General features: G+C 46.6%; 1 protein-coding gene across 1 annotated transcript in view; it reads right to left on the bottom strand.

Annotated features, from left to right (window-relative positions):
• Positions 1–628: 628 nt before the first annotated feature.
• The window catches only part of BFAR (bifunctional apoptosis regulator), a 28,143-nt gene continuing 10,257 nt past the window's right edge, over positions 629–18,514 (bottom strand). The window contains exons 2-8 of the mRNA XM_044232780.1: positions 14,190–14,526; positions 12,393–12,597; positions 11,180–11,349; positions 9,014–9,158; positions 5,146–5,319; positions 3,494–3,696; positions 629–1,966 (exon numbers count right to left, since the gene is read on the bottom strand). Of these exons, the coding sequence (XP_044088715.1) occupies positions 1,774–1,966; positions 3,494–3,696; positions 5,146–5,319; positions 9,014–9,158; positions 11,180–11,349; positions 12,393–12,597; positions 14,190–14,452 (1,353 nt within the window). The 5' untranslated portion in view covers positions 14,453–14,526 and the 3' untranslated portion in view covers positions 629–1,773. The remainder of the gene's footprint in view (positions 1,967–3,493; positions 3,697–5,145; positions 5,320–9,013; positions 9,159–11,179; positions 11,350–12,392; positions 12,598–14,189; positions 14,527–18,514) is intronic.

Here is an 18,514-nt window from a genome sequence, read left to right as displayed (position 1 = left end):
TTTGTAGCAAAGGGCCTGAATATTTTCCATAAACGTCCCCTTCTGTGGTACCCAAGCCCGCTATGATTGAGAGGGTCTGAGGGCGGAGACAGGCAGCCAGCAGCCCTTCTCTCGATGGGCTTGTCCCTACTCTGGCGGTAAGAAGCGAGTCTGGCCCAGCCCATCTGCTTGAGGCCCAGTCATGGCCCTTCCTCCCTCCCAGCGCGGACATGGGTATTACTTACTCATCCTTGAAGCAGGATGTGGGGAGGACGTGGGGACGCTGCGAGCCCACAGGGTGCAGGCGGGGGGTGCTGGTCTGGCCGTCTGGCCTGGGCCCAGCCCCACGGATGCCAGCCAGCCTCCTCGTGCTCATCTGGAAAGGAGAACAGTAACTGTGCAAGGCACCGGGCCAGGGATGTGCAAATGGTGCGTGGTGTCCCCAGACCTGCTGTGCTGTGACACGGGGAAGGTCAGGCAGGCCTGGGGCCTGATGAGCAAGCGCAGGAGGAAGGAAAACATCCTCCCTCCTTTCGGGTTAGGCACCGGAGGGTGGCTCGTTGGTGCCACGCTCACGTCAGGCTGGGGGACTTCAGGGTCACTAGGCTGTAGGGGGCAATGCGTTTTCAAAGCAGTTCTTTTCTTCTGCTCGGTGGCACTTTTATCTATATAAAAATCTTTATTTTGCTTTCAAGTTGATTGCTTCAAACTTTCGGGTGCAAAGTTTGAGGGAAATCTTCCAAAGGTCCAAAGAATAAATGAAGGGTTCACAGAGTCATCAAACAACACTGGGCGCAAGCTTACCTCTGCGGGGCCGATCTCCGGGCGGCTCCCGTCCACACCTGCTATCTTTACTCTGGAAGGAAAGAAAAGGCCCTGCTTCATCTCATCCGTATTTACAATGACAGCACTTGGTGTAATTATACTTGCTGTTTTATACATGAGAACAGGACACTAAGATCATACAGTGCGAGGTCAATGTACAAAACGTTTCCTTGAACAAAAGGATTATCCTGGGTATTAAATTCCTGAAAACAAACCAAACCATCCCCACAACAATCATTGTAAGTGGCACCGAGGCAGCTCAGCCCCACGTGAATTACTCTCTGTTATTGCCTGACATCCTCCTCAATCCCCAGCCCCGAGTCAGGAATCCAACCTCGCAGCGATTATTCGTGGAAAATCTGAGGCCAGTGTGCTCTCACACGGAGTCCTTTCAGATGCTTCACTCTGACAAACCTTCTAGCAACTCTTTCATAATCCAGAATCGTCCATCAGATTTGGGCTTTTCCTCTGTATTGTTCATGTGCAACTGTCTATGCCTCTGACAAAATCTTCTCCCAGTTTTTTTTCCTAAATTCGCCTTAGGGGACAGGCCTGGCCCCAACAAGCCAGGTCTCCAGCTCAGCCCTGGGCTGCAACTCGCGCTGGGAGCCTTTGTCCAGCGGGATCACTGACGCGGCAGCCTTCTGCTGTCACCGCACTGCACCCGTGGGGACCCAGGTCCTTGAGAGCCACGGCGGACCAGGCCTCCCTGGTCTGTGTGAGGAGGGCGGCTGGCTGGGAGGTGTTGCCGCTGTGTCGGCCGAGCTCTGGGCTGTCAGTTCCTGCTGCCACGATGCCACAGGCAGAGGGAGAGAGGACCTGGTGGAGCCTCTGACAGACAAAGCAGCACCTTGTTCACGAGGCGTAGAAATAGGAAGTCTGCTCCCCCCTCCCCACCCTCCCGCTCGAGCATCAGTGCTCTGATGTCAAGGAGGCCGGAAGAGTCCCTCGGGCCCTGGGCAGTGCCAGTCACAACACCTGGGTTTCCAGCCGTCGGACTTCCTTGACCACGAGATCGATGTTAATAATTGGGTTGAAGTACAGGGCCCAGTAAAATAAACAGTTGCAAACAAACTGAGGAATGAGGGGCCAGAACATGGCCACAAAAAGCCCCTGTGTTGATACTTTCCAAAAATGGTTCCACATCCTCTGAGGCACAGTCCTGTGAAAAGAAGAGAAGCATCTGAGAGGTGGGGTCGTGATGCCGTTTCTAACGATGGCGCCAAAGGGCTTGGGCCCGGGGCCTCCCCCCAGCACGGAGCCCGGCTGCCGGAGCTGCAGAGGCTTCCTTCCAGGCCCTGCCGCTCGAGGCGTGCCTCTGCCTGACCAAGCGTCCTCAGCTCCCAGGATGGGGCCTGCGGCTTGTGCCTGGCCCTGGTCCCCACAGTGGGGGAGGACCCCCGCCCCGCCCCCAGGACAGCCCCACATGCTTGGGCGCTGAGTCGCGCTTGTATGTGTTTAATGTCTGTCTTTTCCGTGAGGCTGTAGGCCTGCAGAGTCCAGACTGTCTGTTTTCCTTAGCAAAACATCTGCAGCGCCCAGCAGAGAGCTAGGGGCTGGGAGTGGGGTGGGGGTGTGTGTGTGTCAATGAACCGTGAGCCTGATATATCAACAGGAGGTTCCTGTCAGCTTTGGGGACTATTTAGAGGGCTGTTACTGACTGATGAGGCCAAGAACGCTGTGGGTCACGGGATGTTTAAAGCTGTAAGGATGCTGGCGTGCGGCTGTGTTACTTCTGCCTGCCCAGAAACCACCTGTCACCCCCCCCACCCCCCACGAAATACTTTCTGAGCTTTCCTTCTGGTGCCGCCTGCCCCTTCTCTTCCATGTGGTTTCGGTGGAGCTGAAGCAGCCCCTGGCTGTGGGCAAGGGCATGCCCCAGCACTGGTGATGCGTCCGGGTGGGCATGGGACCCAGGCGGGGCCCGTCAGAGCGAAGGAGTGGGAGCCCCAAGACTGCAAGTGCTGTGGGGAAGGAAGTGTGCTCCCTCCAGCGGGGTTGCTAAGCCGCTCCGATCCGTGCCCGGAGTGACCAGGGCCCCGAGCAGAGAGAGCTGCGTGCGGGTGAACAACAGAGCTGAGCAGGGCTGCGAGAGGGAGAGTGTGAGTCCTGACGACAGCGGTTTGGTCTCCGGGTCCAGCCGTGCAGGAAGTCTGGGTGGGGCCTTTCTCTTTTCGGGAAAACCAATTCGGGCTGGTTTCGATCACAGGAAACCAAGAGTCCCGACTCTGAATGGCTAGCCCAGGGCTCTCATTTCATGCATTAATCCCAAGAAGCGATTACTGTCCTGATCAGTGGGAGGATTAGAACTCAGGACTATGAATTCCTCACCAGATCTCTTCATGCTCTACCACTGTGCCCTTTCCATAAAGTACCCGCTTCCTCTCACTTACGTATTCCTGACTATGGTCCTTCATGCACACCCCCACCCCCAGAAGTACACGGTGTGTTATTTCATGGGAGATAAGACACATGGAGACACTCTTGAATAGTGAGCGCCACGAAAACCTCCTCACCCCCGAACGTGAGAACTGTTTCCTAATCGCTGCTTTACGCAGTGTTTCTAAACCGGGGCCCAAGGAGTGTTTCACAGTCACCCACTACTTCAAAGAGGACCCTTCCGCCACTTGGTAAAAGTCTTTCTCAGTGCCCGCTGTTCCAGCCATCTCCAACGTAAAAACACACTTACTTCAGTTCACTTCTTGACCAGATCCTCCAAAAGGAGAATAATTCCAGAACCGAGAGTAACATGGCATTGACGATGAGAAACCGTGACGTCCAGTAATGGACCTCCAGCCAGTCCCAAGCAAATTCGGCAATCAGCTGGTACGGAAGGAAGGAGTACTTGACAAGGAATTCTCTCCACTGTTTCCATGTGGGCTCTCTAAGATCCTTTAAAATAACATCAAAATAAGCACAAGTGGACACAAAAAAAATTGTGAGGATTGACTTTTACAGAAAACTTTACATTTATGAAAACACCCACATACCCAACAACATAACAGGAAATTCCCAACCATCAGCTCACCTTATAAAAACTAATCTTACACCGGACAAATGTTATCAAAGAAGCTGAAGAGATGCTTCACATGTATGGAATGCGGGGGAAACCCGGAAGTAAAAAATCTAAGCACGAGTTATAAATAACAAGGTTGCAATGAATTGAAATTAGGACAGTTTTTAAATTTCTTCCTCACTGCATGGGTAACTCAGACAATTTTCTAAATTTGACATCTTAGCTGCCTTGGAATGATAACAGATCATGGGAAAATTAAACATACACTTTGGAAAAGTAATTTTGGGGAAAATAAAAAGCCTTAACTACAGATATTAGCAAATGGTTAACCAGAGCATTTAAACAACTCACGGAGGCATCCAGAAGGCTTACAGAAACTATATACTGCGAGAAGAAAGTGAGTGTGCTGAGTGAGCAGGGGTTGCTGGGGCCTGTTAGAATGGAATGGTAGGGAGGCCTCTGGCTTGCAGTGCAGTGAGGACAGGTAAACAGCAGGAAACGGGGTAATGAGATAAACACTATGCATAGCGGCTTATCAGCAGGCTTTAAACTACATCCAAGGCTCAAGTCAGTTAGGGAGATGCTTGACAAGTACTTTAGAAAGGGTCTTTGGAGATTTAGGAATCCTGTTTTAATATTTATGGGTCTGGACCACATGACGATTCCTATAACCATGTGACTTTTGATTTCAACAGATCACAGGGACTGCTCCGAGGGCAGGGATGCGAAGGACATCACCTGAAATGACCAACCAGATACACAGAAATCACTGAGTGGGATCCACCAGCAATTCTGGAGGACTCTGTCGATCAAACTGAAGACACAACAGCCAAGGTGGGCAACTCTCCCTGCCAGGGGCCTGTGGTCGGCTGCTGTGCCAAATCCCATCACCGAGGTGGATGAGGCTTACTTTCCTGAGGCCACTGGGATGGATGCTTACCCTGCCCTGTGGGAGGATAAACCATCATCCTTTGGGGATTCTCTTAACAGACAGGTGGCCAAGCTGGAAGGTCTGCAGATCTAACCCTTGGGCAATCCAGACCTAGGCTATCTTCTTTTAGAACAAAAGCAATGCTGTTTCTTCCCCTCTAAATATTTCAGGTCCAGAGAGTAGCCCCTCTTGCTGTGTGTAATGCAGTAAATAAAACCAGCTTCTGGAAGCGGGGAGGATCTGTTTTATGTTCTCTTGCAGGGTTCCTCCTTGCAAGAAAAAATGAAGGCTGGGTGCTGCTGGCTCTTCCATGACAGCTACAGTCTCATCTCCAATTCCAGACCACACTGAGGGGTGGCAGAATAATTCCATTCATGGCGCTCTGTAGACCTACCAGAAGCCTGGTGATGATGTCCTCCCCAGAACTGTCTTCTTGCAACGGGCAGATGGTGTGGATGAAGGGTAGGAAGGTGTCCGTGTAGTCAAATAGATAGAGGTACAGCAGACCGAGTCTCGGGGAGCTCTTGAGGGCATACAGCAGGAACAGGGACCTGCCTGGGTTCACAGCCTGCAGAGGACAAGGCAGGCACAGGGCTCCGTTACAACGGAGGTGGCCAGCTCCCCACCTGTGTTCCTTCCACAGTCTCACACCCTTTGCCATCAACCTTTCTTGTGTAGTTTTCACAATGAATGAACGAATGAATGGATGGATGGACGGCAAGAAGAGTCCAAGTATCAATATGTTGGGCTACATTTAATAAAGACCCAGTCTTTCTCCGTGGCTTTTGTAGGAGGGGTTGTGGGGAGCTGAGATGTGTACTCCTAGGTACTGCCAGTAAAACCCAACCTTTCTGGAAAACAATTTTGTAAACCATATCAAAGAGCCTTAAAAATGTTGACTTTAGAGGCACCTGGGTCGTTAAGCGTCTAACTCTTGGTTTCAGCTCAGGTCCTGATCTCAGGGTTGTGAGATCGAGCTCCTGCATCGGGCTTCACGCTCAGTGGGGAGTCTGCCTGTGATTCTTCCTCTCTCTCCCTCTGCCCCCACCGCGTGCTTTCTCTCTCTCTCTCTCTCAATAAAAAACATTAAGAAATGAGAGAATCACAGTATCACCATTTTGCAAGTAAAGTATCAATGGTCATGGTGGTGGCCACCGTCAGAAAGAAACAATCAGATATCATGAGCCTCTTGATGGAAGAAGACATCACCACATAGGAAGAAGTCTTGTCAAATACCTAAACCAATGCGAGCTTACAGATTTAACTACTGGATTATGGGATATGCAGGAGACAGCAGAACCCGTCAGGCGACACCACAGAGAGACAATCAGCCAAATTCAAGATGCGGGGAAACTACAGCCAAAACTATCCCATTTCATCAACAAATAAATGCAGGGTAACGAAAAGAGGGAGGGAGAATCCATACACTACAAGAGACTTGAGAGAAACGATAAGCAAATGTAGACCTTGTTTCAAACAAATGGACTAGAAGAAAAAAGTATGCAGTACATTTAAATACTGACAAGTTATTTGATATCAGGGAATTAAGTTTTGTTTTTAAAGTTTAAAAAAAGATTATATTTATTTATTTGGGAGACAGAGAGTGAGAGAGAGCATGAGTTGAGGGGTTGGGGGGTAGGAAGCGGAGAGGGAGAAACTGACTCCCTGCTGAGCTGGGGGCCCCAGACATGGCACTTGATCCAGGACCCTGGGATCATGACCTGAGCTGAAGACAGATACTTAAGTGACTGACCCACCTAGATGTCCCCAGTTTTGTTTCTAAAGGGGTCTTTACTTTTTAGAGATTTACAATGAAATATTTACCTATGAAAAATAAGGTATCTTCGATTTTCAAAAGTCAGGGGAGGGAGTAGGTGGGGGGGACCACGGAAATAAACATGACTGTAAGTTGCCGTAGCTGGGAAGGGTACTTGGCAGTTCTGTACTGTCATCCTACTCTTACGTATGTTTGAAATTTTCCATAGTCCATATCACTGCAGCCTAAGGTAGGTGAGAAATAGACATGTAATTCATCATTCAAAAATGTTTCCCAACCTGTTTTTTTTTTTATTATTATCCCCTTTTAAGGAGACTTTTAAAAACTTTTTTTTCCCCATAATCCTTCCTCCCTGTGAAATGTGAATACCACAGATAAACTATACACCTGTTTTTGCACTGTGGTCTGTTGGAGGGGGTCACAAATAACAAACTATTTAAGACTTTTTTAATTCTTCACCACCCCCACCAAACAATTGCCTTGGGGCCAGTACTGTTCTTGTCCAGCATTCAAGATCTAAAGGAGAAATGATCCCCGAAATAAAGTCAAGAGTATGGCCAGCCACATCACGGTTAGTACAAGGGAGAGGGAGATGAGCAGGTGACCTGTTTGTGGGTCTGGGGTCAGTGTGAGTGCTAAACCAGTGCACATGCTTGGCTATTTCCTATCAGAAAGGAAGGAAAAGCCACCACCCTGTAAGGGGGTTATGATGAGAGCACTTCAATGGGGAGCTGTTTCTCCCATATCTAATGAGAACAGGAATTGCACCCGGACACTACGGCTGGAAGAATCTTATCACATTGGAGAACTGTCAAATGGCCAAATCCGGGGAGGGGGGCAGGTGTGTGTGCTGGCAGCCTTGAAGATCTGAAGGAGCCAACTGATAAGATTCTGCCTGGGTCTAGAATTGCGTTCCCATTTGCTTGGGTTAATATTAAGATTACTTTTATGTATTTTAAAAAGGGTCAGCAGTAATGCAAAAAGCAACAAACCTTCTACCTCTATGCCCATTCTTCAAAAATTCTGAAACGAGTGTTTTTTTTAGTTTTAAAATACTATGTGTACATAGTCAACACAACGTTTTCCAAATGGCACAGAAATGTATTGACAAATAAAATTCTCCCTTCTGTCCAAGTCTCAATCCCCAGAATGAAAACATTAACAGTGTGTGTATCCTTCCACAAATATTCTCTGCATAGGCAAACATAAAGATACGTACAAATGTGCCTATTTTCCAACGTGCTTTTCTGTATTTGCAGTTAACAGTGTGACCTGGGCTCTGTTCCTTACTGGGACACCCGGAGTCCCCACCTCCTACCTTCTTCTGCAATGGCTGCACGTACGGCTGTGCCCTCCTCACTTAACTTGTCCTCACTTAACCAGCTTCACTGGTTTTCCACGTGCTGCTATTACCAACGATGTGGTGGTAAGGGTCTCCTTGAACGATGTTTGGGGACTCAGAGCAGTTCTCACTGTGACTCTATGAAGTCACTTACTGAGGAGGAGATGGGCATATGGAGCCCAGGTGCCTGCTGCTGGTCCATAGCCAGCGTGCCCTGGAGGAGCCCAGTGAGGAGCGTGGCCGCCCTGCCCTTGACCCCCAGACCAGGCTGCCTGTGCTCTAAGCACAAAGAAGTGACGCCACAGGTCACAAGACAGGTACGGTTTAAATTTTAATAGTTATTGATAAACTCCTCTCCACGGAGACCGCACCAGATTTAGGATGCACAGAACACATGAGTGTCTCTTTCCTTTGATTATGATGCTCTTATCCCTGACAAGACCAGACAGGTAAAAACGACACCATCTACTTAACTTCAGTCTGCGCTTCTTTAATTATGAGTGAGAATTCTTTCCCGTGGACCTATGGGCCATTTGTAATTATTTTTCTCCATGCTGCTTTTTTTAGGCTCTAAGTCTATTTTATAATAAAACGTGTTAATTTTACAGTCCAGTATTTGCTGAAATCCTCTCTGTGGTGCAGGCACGGTGAAGAATGGTTTATCTGCAGCTTGTAGGGCTGGAGATGTGTACTGCCTGGGAGCTAGCAAGCCCGTTCCTCAGTATGTAACATCAAGCATAAGAATGTCCAAAGAATTTCCAGAGCAGGACTGTTTCTAACAGCGAACATGGAAAGAACCCCAGGTTCACTGACAGGACAAGGCCTCAACGAGCATGTACTTGAAAGAGAAAGTGAGTGAACTGGGGCCAGAGAGGTAAAAGCTACTTGCAGAAGGAATGCTCAGTTCATGGGCCTTCCGTGAAGGTGAGGGGCCCGTGAAACAACGCTCCTTGTACCTGCATATGCAACCCCCTGACACAGGTAGGGGAACGTGCCCAGTAAGGACCACCGGCTCAGCGGCAGGAGGGTGGGGAGCTGGGGGGGTTGAGGGGTGGCTGTGATGTTTTCCTAAGCAGTGGGCATGCAGATGAGAGAGAGGCTAGTCTCTGTATTTTTCTTGATTAAAAAAAATTAAGAGTTCACCTTATATTCCCAGAGATTTTGAGGGGGCTTCACACCTAGGGCTTTGACACGCTCCAGTTCCAGAAGTATGGCTCTTCTGTGGCTGCTGTTTTCTATGGTATATGGCGCCCTCGAAAATTCTTCCTCTGTCAGGGTTAAAAGCAACCTGTCGGGGAGGGGGAGCAGCAGGGGGAGATTGCTTTTGAGATTATGTACTGGAGGCAAACTCACAGTCAGTCTTGCATCCTATCAGCACAAATGCTTTAGCCCTGAGTAAGCTAAGACCCTTAGTATAGGACACAACAGTAGTAACAGCAAACCACTGAATTAGTGATTCTGAAACCACCTGGTCTCTTTTGCCAAGGCAGAGCCTGGTCTCTTTTGCACCTCATCTCTGATTCCTGCTCCCCTTGCCCGATATGTAGGCTGACCTCTCACATACTGCCCTGGTTTTCAAAATGTGTATGTATGGGAAAAAAAAAAATTGGAAAGAAATCCAATAAAATGTTCTGCTTGAGAGTAGCCGTTTGGGGGTAGTGATTTAAGACAAATGATGGAAGCTCCCTCGTCTGATCCCTTTCATCGAAAAACACGACTTCACCTCAACACTCATCGTTCACCACACCCCTAACCAGAGCCCCGCAGGTACACAAGTGGAGGGATCGAGGCTGGTGTCCTTTTGTGGAGAATTTGGAAACATTTATCAAAGTTGGAAAGGTTTATGTGCTATGACCCAGAAATTCTAGTTCTAGGAATCTATCCTCTGGAAGGAAGGCAATCATGCAAAGATGTATTAAGGTAGGAATGTATTAACTAGGTAGGGAAAAAGAATTTTTTTAACCACAATTGGGGAGAGGCGCTAATTCTTACAAAAAACAGATGATTCAAGTGGGAGCATTTGGTTTTCCCAAAGGAGGGTCAAGCGCTGAAAACCCAGTTTCAGAGGGCAGTGAGTAGACGGCCATCCAGGACAAGCAGATTGTGGCTCCTCTTAGCACTTCGTGGTGAGCTAAGGACTATCCCTACACAGTCCCTCTGGGGAAGGAAAGACTCCAATAAAGATGGACAGTGCTCTGGAAGGGGGTGAGGGCGAGGGGATCTGCTGATGGGCAGAGGCAGGCCTCCCCACAGGCTGCCAACTGGATACGGGAGTTCCCTGTATCAGAGCATTTCCTACAACATTGCTTGGAATTGCCTGGAACGGGAAAAAGGAAACAACCCTGATTTGTTCTGGTAGAGATCAGTTTAAAATAGACTCCAGTACATATACATACATGCATATATACAGACACACATATAAACATAGGTCTGTCTGCTTGGTATATTTTCAGTTTAGACAAATAAATAATACACCTTTATGTGTACCTCTCTATAAACATGGAAAAAAAATCTGAGAAGATGTCCAGAAAGATGACAATGGTGGTCTTCCCCGAGGAGTAGAATTCTGATGCTGTTTCACTTCCGATACCTTCTAGTTCTTTTAAGGAACTAGTAAATACCTGCTTCTTCTATAATCACAAAGCAACAAACAAAATATCATAACATAAAATGGCTTAGCTGCTTTGGAGAAACAATTTGGCAGCTCCTCAGAAAGTTAAACAGAAGGGGTTACTTCATGACCCAGCAATTCCACTCCCAGAGAGTACTGAAAGGGCAGGTCTACACAAAAACCCTACACCGAGGATCACAGCGGCACTGCTCGTAACAGCCCCCAAACGGAGCCAACCCAAGTGTCCAGCCATGGAAGGAGGGACACATAAAATGCGGGTTAGGCGCAAACCAGAATATTACTCAGCCATAAAAATGCACGAAGCATGGACACCTGTGACAACTTGGATGAACCTTGAAAATATTCTGCGAGGTGAAAAAGCCAGAACCAAAAGGTCATGAATATTGTCTGGTTCCATTTATCTGAAATAGTCTAAACAGGCAAATCCGTTAAGATAGCAAGGAGAACAGTGGTTGCCGGGGAAGGAGGGGGGCGTTATGAGGACTGCTGGCAAGGGGAAGACCTTTCTTTTTGGGGTGATGAAATGTTCTAAAACTAGATTGGGGTGATGGCTGCAGCCATCCGTGCAGGTACTGAATGCCATGAGTTGCATACTTTAAATAGGTGAATGTTATAGTCTGTGGATTACATCTCAATAAAGCAGCTTAAAAAAAATGTCAGAATATCTTGCTTCTCACCTTCCATTTACTCTTTCCGCTAAAAACCTGTCTCTGTAGAGAGAGGCCCACGGGCCCAGCTGCTCCAGCCAGAGGACAACTTCTTCTGCTGTCCACTTGGCCACAGCCTTGTGCACCAGGAGGTCGTGCTCAGATTCCCTGCTGCTCCAGTGGTACACGAGCAGGACCACCTGGAGAAGAGGGAGGGCCCGGAACACACAGAAAGGTCAGGGAGGACGGCTTCTCCATCTCAGTGTGGGGCAGGGGAGGGAAGGGGCTGAGCATGAAGGGAGTGATGCCACGCCAGTATGAGGAAGCAAAGAGAGCCAGGGAGCAGAACTCTCGGGGGGGGGGGGGCTCTCACTGCTCAGGGCGAGGACATGAGGGAACAGAACTCAGCACTGCACCCTTGACCCCAAAATCTTGGCCAAGATAATGGTCTTATCATGTGCCTTTTTTGCTGGAAAATGTGTAACTTTTTTTTTTTTTTAAAGATTTTATTTATTTATCTGACAGACAGAGATCACAAGTAGGCAGAGAGAGAGGAAGGCAGAGAGAGAGGAGGAAGCAGGCTCCCCGAGAAGCGGAGAGCCCGATGCGGGACTCGATCCCAGGACTCCGGGATCATGACCCGAGCTGAAGGCAGAGGCTTTAACCCACTGAGCCACCCAGGCACCCCAAAATGTGTAACTTTTAAATTGTTGTAGCATGGAACCAGTAAGAAGATTGTCTTTCCATGGGGTGTTAGTAAAGTGCCGTGCTTGAGACTGGACCATCAAAGTAGACATGGTCTCGCATCCCAGCTCTAACACCTTCCTGCACTGGTCTCCTAACCTCTACAATGGGAACAACAGGGGCACCTGGCTGGCTCAGTCAGTAGAGCAGGTGACTCTTGCTCTCGGGGTCATGACTTCAAGCCCCATGCTGGGCATGGAGCTTATGTGAAAAATAACGATAATAATAATAAAAAGAAATAAAGAGATAAAATGAGAGTAATAACGGTGGCTACTGCAGAGGTTATGAAGAGCATGAAATGGAATAAAGCTAATAATAACTGAGCTCTTAATGTGAGGGGGACTACGTGTGGACGCAGCAGCCCCGAAGAATCACATGACCTGGCTGATCTCGATGCATGCACTGAATCATCGCACGAGGTACGCCATCAATTTCAACGGGACTGACTTCAGTGGAAACTGTGAGGGCCAGGGGGTGGAGAACACACTGATAAACTTACTGCCACACCAGTTAAAGCGGTGAGCACCCCGGAGAAGAATCCCCCGCCTCTCTGTGGATTCGCTCGGCCCGTGTTCGGAGCTAAAGGAACCTGATCGTGCCCGTATTTCTGAAAGGCTGCAAGACTCTGGACTATGTCATTATTCAGGTGAATGTCTTCATGTCGCTTTTTAATGGCATCAGGAAATAATTTTTCAATGGCATCCCTATGGAGAATAGTAAAAAAAAAAAAAGTCACAAGACAGTTGTTTGTTTAAATCTTATAATATTTAGAGGTTAAAATCAAACTAACAGCTGATATTTGATAATATACAAGCACTTTAGAAGAATGGATAAGAAGGCTGGTAACAGCAAAAAATGAGAAACAACTTACAGGTCCGTGGTTAGAGAAATAGTCAAATAAAAACATGGTCTGTTTGCACAGAATGGAATGCTACATGGTTTTAAAAATGAATTTACTAGGTGGGGCGCCTGGGTGGCTCAGTGGGTTAAGCCGCTGCCTTCGGCTCAGGTCATGATCTCAGGGTCCTGGGATCGAGTCCCGCATCAGGCTCTCTGCTTAGCAGGGAGCCTGCTTCCCTCTATCTCTCTCTCTGCCTGCCTCTCCGTCTACTTGTGATCTCTCTCTGTCAAATAAATAAATAAAATCTTTAAAAAAAAAAAATGAATTTACTAGGTATCACTTGTATCTAGATGGATAAGTTTAAGACATACATATTGTTGAATGAAAATAGTAAACTGTAGAACCACCACTGATGTGAGGAAATGTTTGCATTTCCTACTGGCACACATACGTATAAAAATATTTTTAAAAATCTGAAGGATATCATAACTAAGTCATAACTGAAATGACTCTGGGGAAAAAAGGAAGGATGGCAAAATGGGGAAGGAGAGGTCAAAGGGGTCTTTATTTAACTTTATCAGTAATAACTCTAATTTATTTTTAAAAAGAATATAAACAATTGAAGGTATCTATGTATTGCTTATGTTATTAAAAATTAATTCATAAAAAAGAAAACACATGGAGTTGAGTAGTAAGAGGAAGGCCATTAAGTCCTACTATAGGGCTCCCCATTTTTAATTACACATAATCGGAGAATCTTCCTACAATTTAAGATGAACCTTTGGGTAAACCAGGCTGACAGGTGAGAGCAAAGTGTTTGTAAATGTATCTCCGATGAAAAAGATAATGTTAGGTTAATGTTTTCAAGGAACTTTCTGGTACTCTCTTGGTGGCAAGGCAAGAGAAGGAGAGCAAGGATTTTACCTCAAAGACCTCACAGGTACATTATAAATATTATGGGCAGAAGCAGAAAAGAACCTACCATCTGAAAGGTTTTGCCATTTGTTTACAAGACTATGCATGAGAAGCTACCGCTACTGATATGAACACTGGAACAGAGTTTAGTCAAAGATGAAGAAAATTAGTATCACATTGATTTGTACAGAACTGTGCAGTTATACCACTTTCTCTGTTAGACCTAGGGTGTCCTTGGTGGAAACAAATCAATAAAAAGTGTTACGTGACAAAGGATTATAAGCAATGGTCTGATACCCAGAATTTTTTTTTCCCCTTTGTGATAAACAGTAACAGGTCATGGTCCCCTGTGAGGAAAGGAGTTCTGGATCTGCAGTCCTTGAGCCCCCCGACTCACACTGTTCTAGATCTAGGACGACCACAGCGGAGGGGTGGTGGTGGTGGCAGCTCTGCACGTCTGGCCCCTCAAACATGGTCGCTCCCATGAAGAGAAAACACACTTTGCAAGTGGATGCGCCACGGATATGGACTGAGCATTACCTGAGGAGAATATTGACTTTGGGGAAACCTTCCCATTTTTCTCTGCATTCCGGACACTCTGTTTTCTTGGAAGAGGCCCACCATAAAGCTAGGCAGTGCCGGCAGAAGCTATGCCCACAGTTCAAGGTGGTGGGATTAACCAGGATGTCGTAGCAGCAGTGGCAAGAAAATTCACTAACGGAAATCTGAGGGCTGGTGCTCTGGAGAGGGTCACCGTTCTCGTGGGTCATTGTGTTCAGATCGTTGTGCGGAGGCTCCTCCATCTCTTAGCAAATTCTGAGATCCACAGGCACAGAAAGCTTCAGACTTAGAAAAATGCTGCAGAGCATCATTAAATCTAGGGAAAAAAAAAAGAAGACAACAACAGAACTAGGACAACTAGTTTAGCAGGTGTCTGAGATTACTGTCATTCTATTAAAGCCAATTTTAAAAACATTTTTTAAAAAATTTAATTTTTTGACGGAGAGAGAGAGATCACAAGTAGGCAGAGAGAGAGAGGGAAGCAGGCTCCCCGGCGAGCAGAGAGCCCGATGGGGGGCTCGATCCCAAGACCCTGAGATCATGACCTGAGCCGAAGGCAGAGGCTTTAACCCACTGAGCCACCTAGGTGCACTAAAGCCAATTTTTAAAGGTAACCAATACAATGTCTAAAAATTCACGTTCTATAAACCAAATAAACCTCACTGAATTTCTTTCTGCTCTGTCATACTTCTGAAAATCAGGCGAAGTGAAACAATGCAGTGGAAAGTCTGATGGACTTGGGGGCAATGGGGAGTTCTAGATCCTTCTCTTCCAAGAACTTACTTAGAAAAATGTTAATTCCTTTGGGGCCTCAGTTTTCCCAATTAAGTTTCTCAAGTCCTTTCATATGTATGATTAGAAAACAAAACAACAACAGCTTTTTTGGGCCTGTAAAATGTCTGGAGATGGCCAAAACAGATGTCCTTCAGGTAAATAAAGCCTTTTTTTATCTAAAAAAAAAAAACCCCCCAAAACCAAAACTGCCTTCTTGCTAGGTAATTATTTCATAAACATGTGATTGCAGAGGCTCCCACAGATACAGTACAAAAAAAGTGAGTGAACCCTTGTTTTCTGAAATTCCCTGTGCCAGGTCAACTCCCCTGGGGTTCAATCCACATAAGTCCGAAAACGTCACGCCCTCTGGACTTAGCCAATTTGGCGCCACAGGAACATGGTAATGTTGCCGATAAGCAAAGAGCAAAGGACCATGCTCTTCTCTTCCTTATGTGGATCTTAGGAGACTGTTTTGTGGAGAGGCAGTATGGCGTAGAACACCATGGAGGCAGAATCCCAGCTCTCTGATCATGTGCTCTGTGACTCTGTTTAAGTTACTTGAGCTCTCTGAGCCCTGTGTTCTCAGTGGTGAAATGGTGGTTAACAGAAACCTTCAAGGCTTCTTGTGAGCATCAGAGACTTTGAAAGTAAAGTGGCAAGGATGGTGTATGGTGTGAACAGGGGCTGAGGAAATGATTATTCACACTGTCCCTGACATTACAACAGTGGAGGTGCTGGAGGGTAAGGGTTTCTCCACCTGGATACTGTGAAGACAAAGGAAGTCAATCACCCACAGTGGTCACGCAGAGAGGGCTCTTTCCACTTTCCGGGGTGCAGTGGTTAGGAAACTGGCTCCAGGGCTGGGCTGCCTTGTGCCCTCTGCCATTCACTAGCTGCGGGGACTGGACTTCTTGGAGACTCAGCTTCCTTGTGTTTAAGTCAGGGTGGTAACAGCATTTAGCCCCACGGAGAGGGTTTAAGAATAAAACATGAAAAGGCAAGTGAAGTGCCTCGTCCAGAGTCTGGCATGTGGTAAGTAAACCATGTAAAGTAGCAATTCATGTGCTTTTCAAATACAGTCATGAGAACTGTATGGCCTTTTACTTATTTTAATTTATTTTTATGATTTTTTAAAAGATTTTATTTATTTATTTGACAGAGAAATCACGGGGTGCCTGGGTGGCTCCATGGGTTAAAGGCTCTGCCTTCGGCTCAGGTCATGATCCCAGGGTCCTGGGATGGAGCCCCACATCAGGCTTTCTGCTCTGCAGGGAGTCTGCTTCTTCCTCTCTCTCTCTGCCTGCCTCTCTGCCTACTTGTGATCTCTGCCTGCCAAGCAAATAAATAAAATTAAAAAAAAAAGAGAGAGAGAAATCACAAGTAGGCAGAAAGGCAAGCAGAGGCAGAAAGAGGGGGAAGCAGGCTCCCCGCTGAGCAGAGAGCCTGACGTGGGGCTTGATCCCAGGACCCTGAGATCATGACCTGAGCCGAAACCCAGAGCTGGATGCCCAAGTGATTAAGTTACCTAGGGGCCTGGAACTGTATCACGTTTTACAGAATGATGCATAATACTTACACAGAGCACTAGATTTTAAGCAAATCTGGGGGCACCTGGGTAGTTCAGTCAGTGGAGCGACTGACTCTTGGTTTCTGCTCAGGTCGTGATCTCAGGTCCTGAGACCGAACCCAGCAACAGTTGGTGCTCCGGGCCGAGTCCGCTTCGGATCGTTTCCCTTTCAACTCAAAGAATAAACACAACTGAATTTAAAACTCAGTGTTAAAGTGGAATATTGATTCCTCATCAGTATTAAAAAGACAATTAGGTAAAGATAAAGTTAGAAGATTAAATATAACATATAAAATTTTTAAATATAGTAATTAAACAAATATGCTATTCACAATAATAAGTAACAGCAAACAGGGGAACAACTTCTGTAGAGGCCCAAACTTTTTTGGGGGGGTGCCTGGCTGGCTCAGTTGGTGTAGCATATGACTCTCGATCTCGGGGTTGTGAATTAGAGCCCCATTTTGAATGTAGAGGTTACTTAAAAAAAAATCTTAAAAAAAACCCAAAACTGTTCTTTTTGGAAGAATTCAAATAAATATTCTTAATGACAAATTAAATAATTTCTGATAGTCATATTTATTATTTGTATTTTGAGGAACATTAAAAAAATACCTAAGTGCTTTCTTTTGGGCTGTCTCCTCAAATTGTTAAGGAAGTGGGAGATCTTATCCAGTTTTTTAGAAAAAGGAATTATTGTGCTAAAGTAGTTCCTTTATCTGGCTAATGCTGATTAAACAACTACCATGAGAACATTATCCCAGGAAATAATAATTGATTCAATACTATTTATTTATTTGCTCATTATTATTATTATTATTTAAAGGTTTTACTTATTTGAGAGACAGAGATTGAGCGCATGAGTGGGGGTCGGAGGGGCAGAGGGAGAGGGACAAGCAGACTCCTGGTTTCTGCTCAGGTCGTGATCTCCAAGCAAGGAGCCTGACATGGGGCTCGATCTCAGGTGCCTGAGATCATGACCTGAGCCAAAGGCAGATGCTTAACCAACAGAGCCAACCAGGCCCCCCGAACCACTGCCATTTACTGAGCCTCTCCTACGAGCTGGGCATTGGGTAGGCCCTTTACGTACATTTAGGATCTCATCTGGATTCAGGGTCAGAGGAAAGATCCTGAGGCTCCCAGTGAGGACTGGACAGGAGCTCAGAAAAGAGGGGCCTTGACTTGGGCACTGCTGCCAGAGTCTCCATGGGGAGCCGCGAGTGACCCAGAGCTACAGGTCTGATTCCGGGTCTTATATGCCTAGTTAATGACAGGTGGGCCAAGAGGAACACATAAAGGTTTCTGGGGCAATGAGATCAGCAAAGCTGTGCTTAAGGATGATAAATCCCCTGAAGAAGGAGGGACAGACAAGGATAGCTTAGAAGTAAAATGTTTATCACTTCTGGGACGAAGGTGACAAAAAATGAAAACAGCAAAGGAATGACAGGTGATAAAGGATCAATGTAGCTGAGAGATGTTTAGAAAATAATTTATGGGGCACCTAGGTGGCTCAGTGGTTAAGCCTCTGCCTTCGGCTCAGGTCATGATTGATCTCAGGGTCCTGGGATGGAGCCCCGCATCTGGCTCTCTGCTTGGTGAGGAGCCTGCCTCCCCCTCTCTCTACCTACTTGTGATCTTTCTGTCAAATAAATTTATAAAAATAAAATCTTCAAGAAAAAAGAAAATAATTTATGGGCTCTGATGACTAGAGAGAAGGAATGATCAAAGATGCTGCCTATGTGTCAGAGCTAGGGAAGAAAGGTACTTGTGATAGAAATGGGTCACTGTGAGCACATGGGGCCAATCTTAGAAAGAAGTGGAATTTCAGAAAACTTAAGTTTGACGTGATGATAAGACTTACAAGTAGAATTGTCTAGTAAGCAGCTGGAGACACAAAACTGTAGTTGGGAGTTAAGAATCAGGCCAAGCATCCATTTCAGAGTAACTTGCACAAAATGACAATATG

This window comes from Neovison vison, chromosome 14 (assembly GCF_020171115.1).
Source record: "Neovison vison isolate M4711 chromosome 14, ASM_NN_V1, whole genome shotgun sequence".
Taxonomy (NCBI): Eukaryota; Metazoa; Chordata; class Mammalia; order Carnivora; family Mustelidae; genus Neogale; species Neogale vison.
Note: the sequence above shows the minus strand (reverse complement) of the source record. Positions and strands in the feature narration are given on the sequence as shown.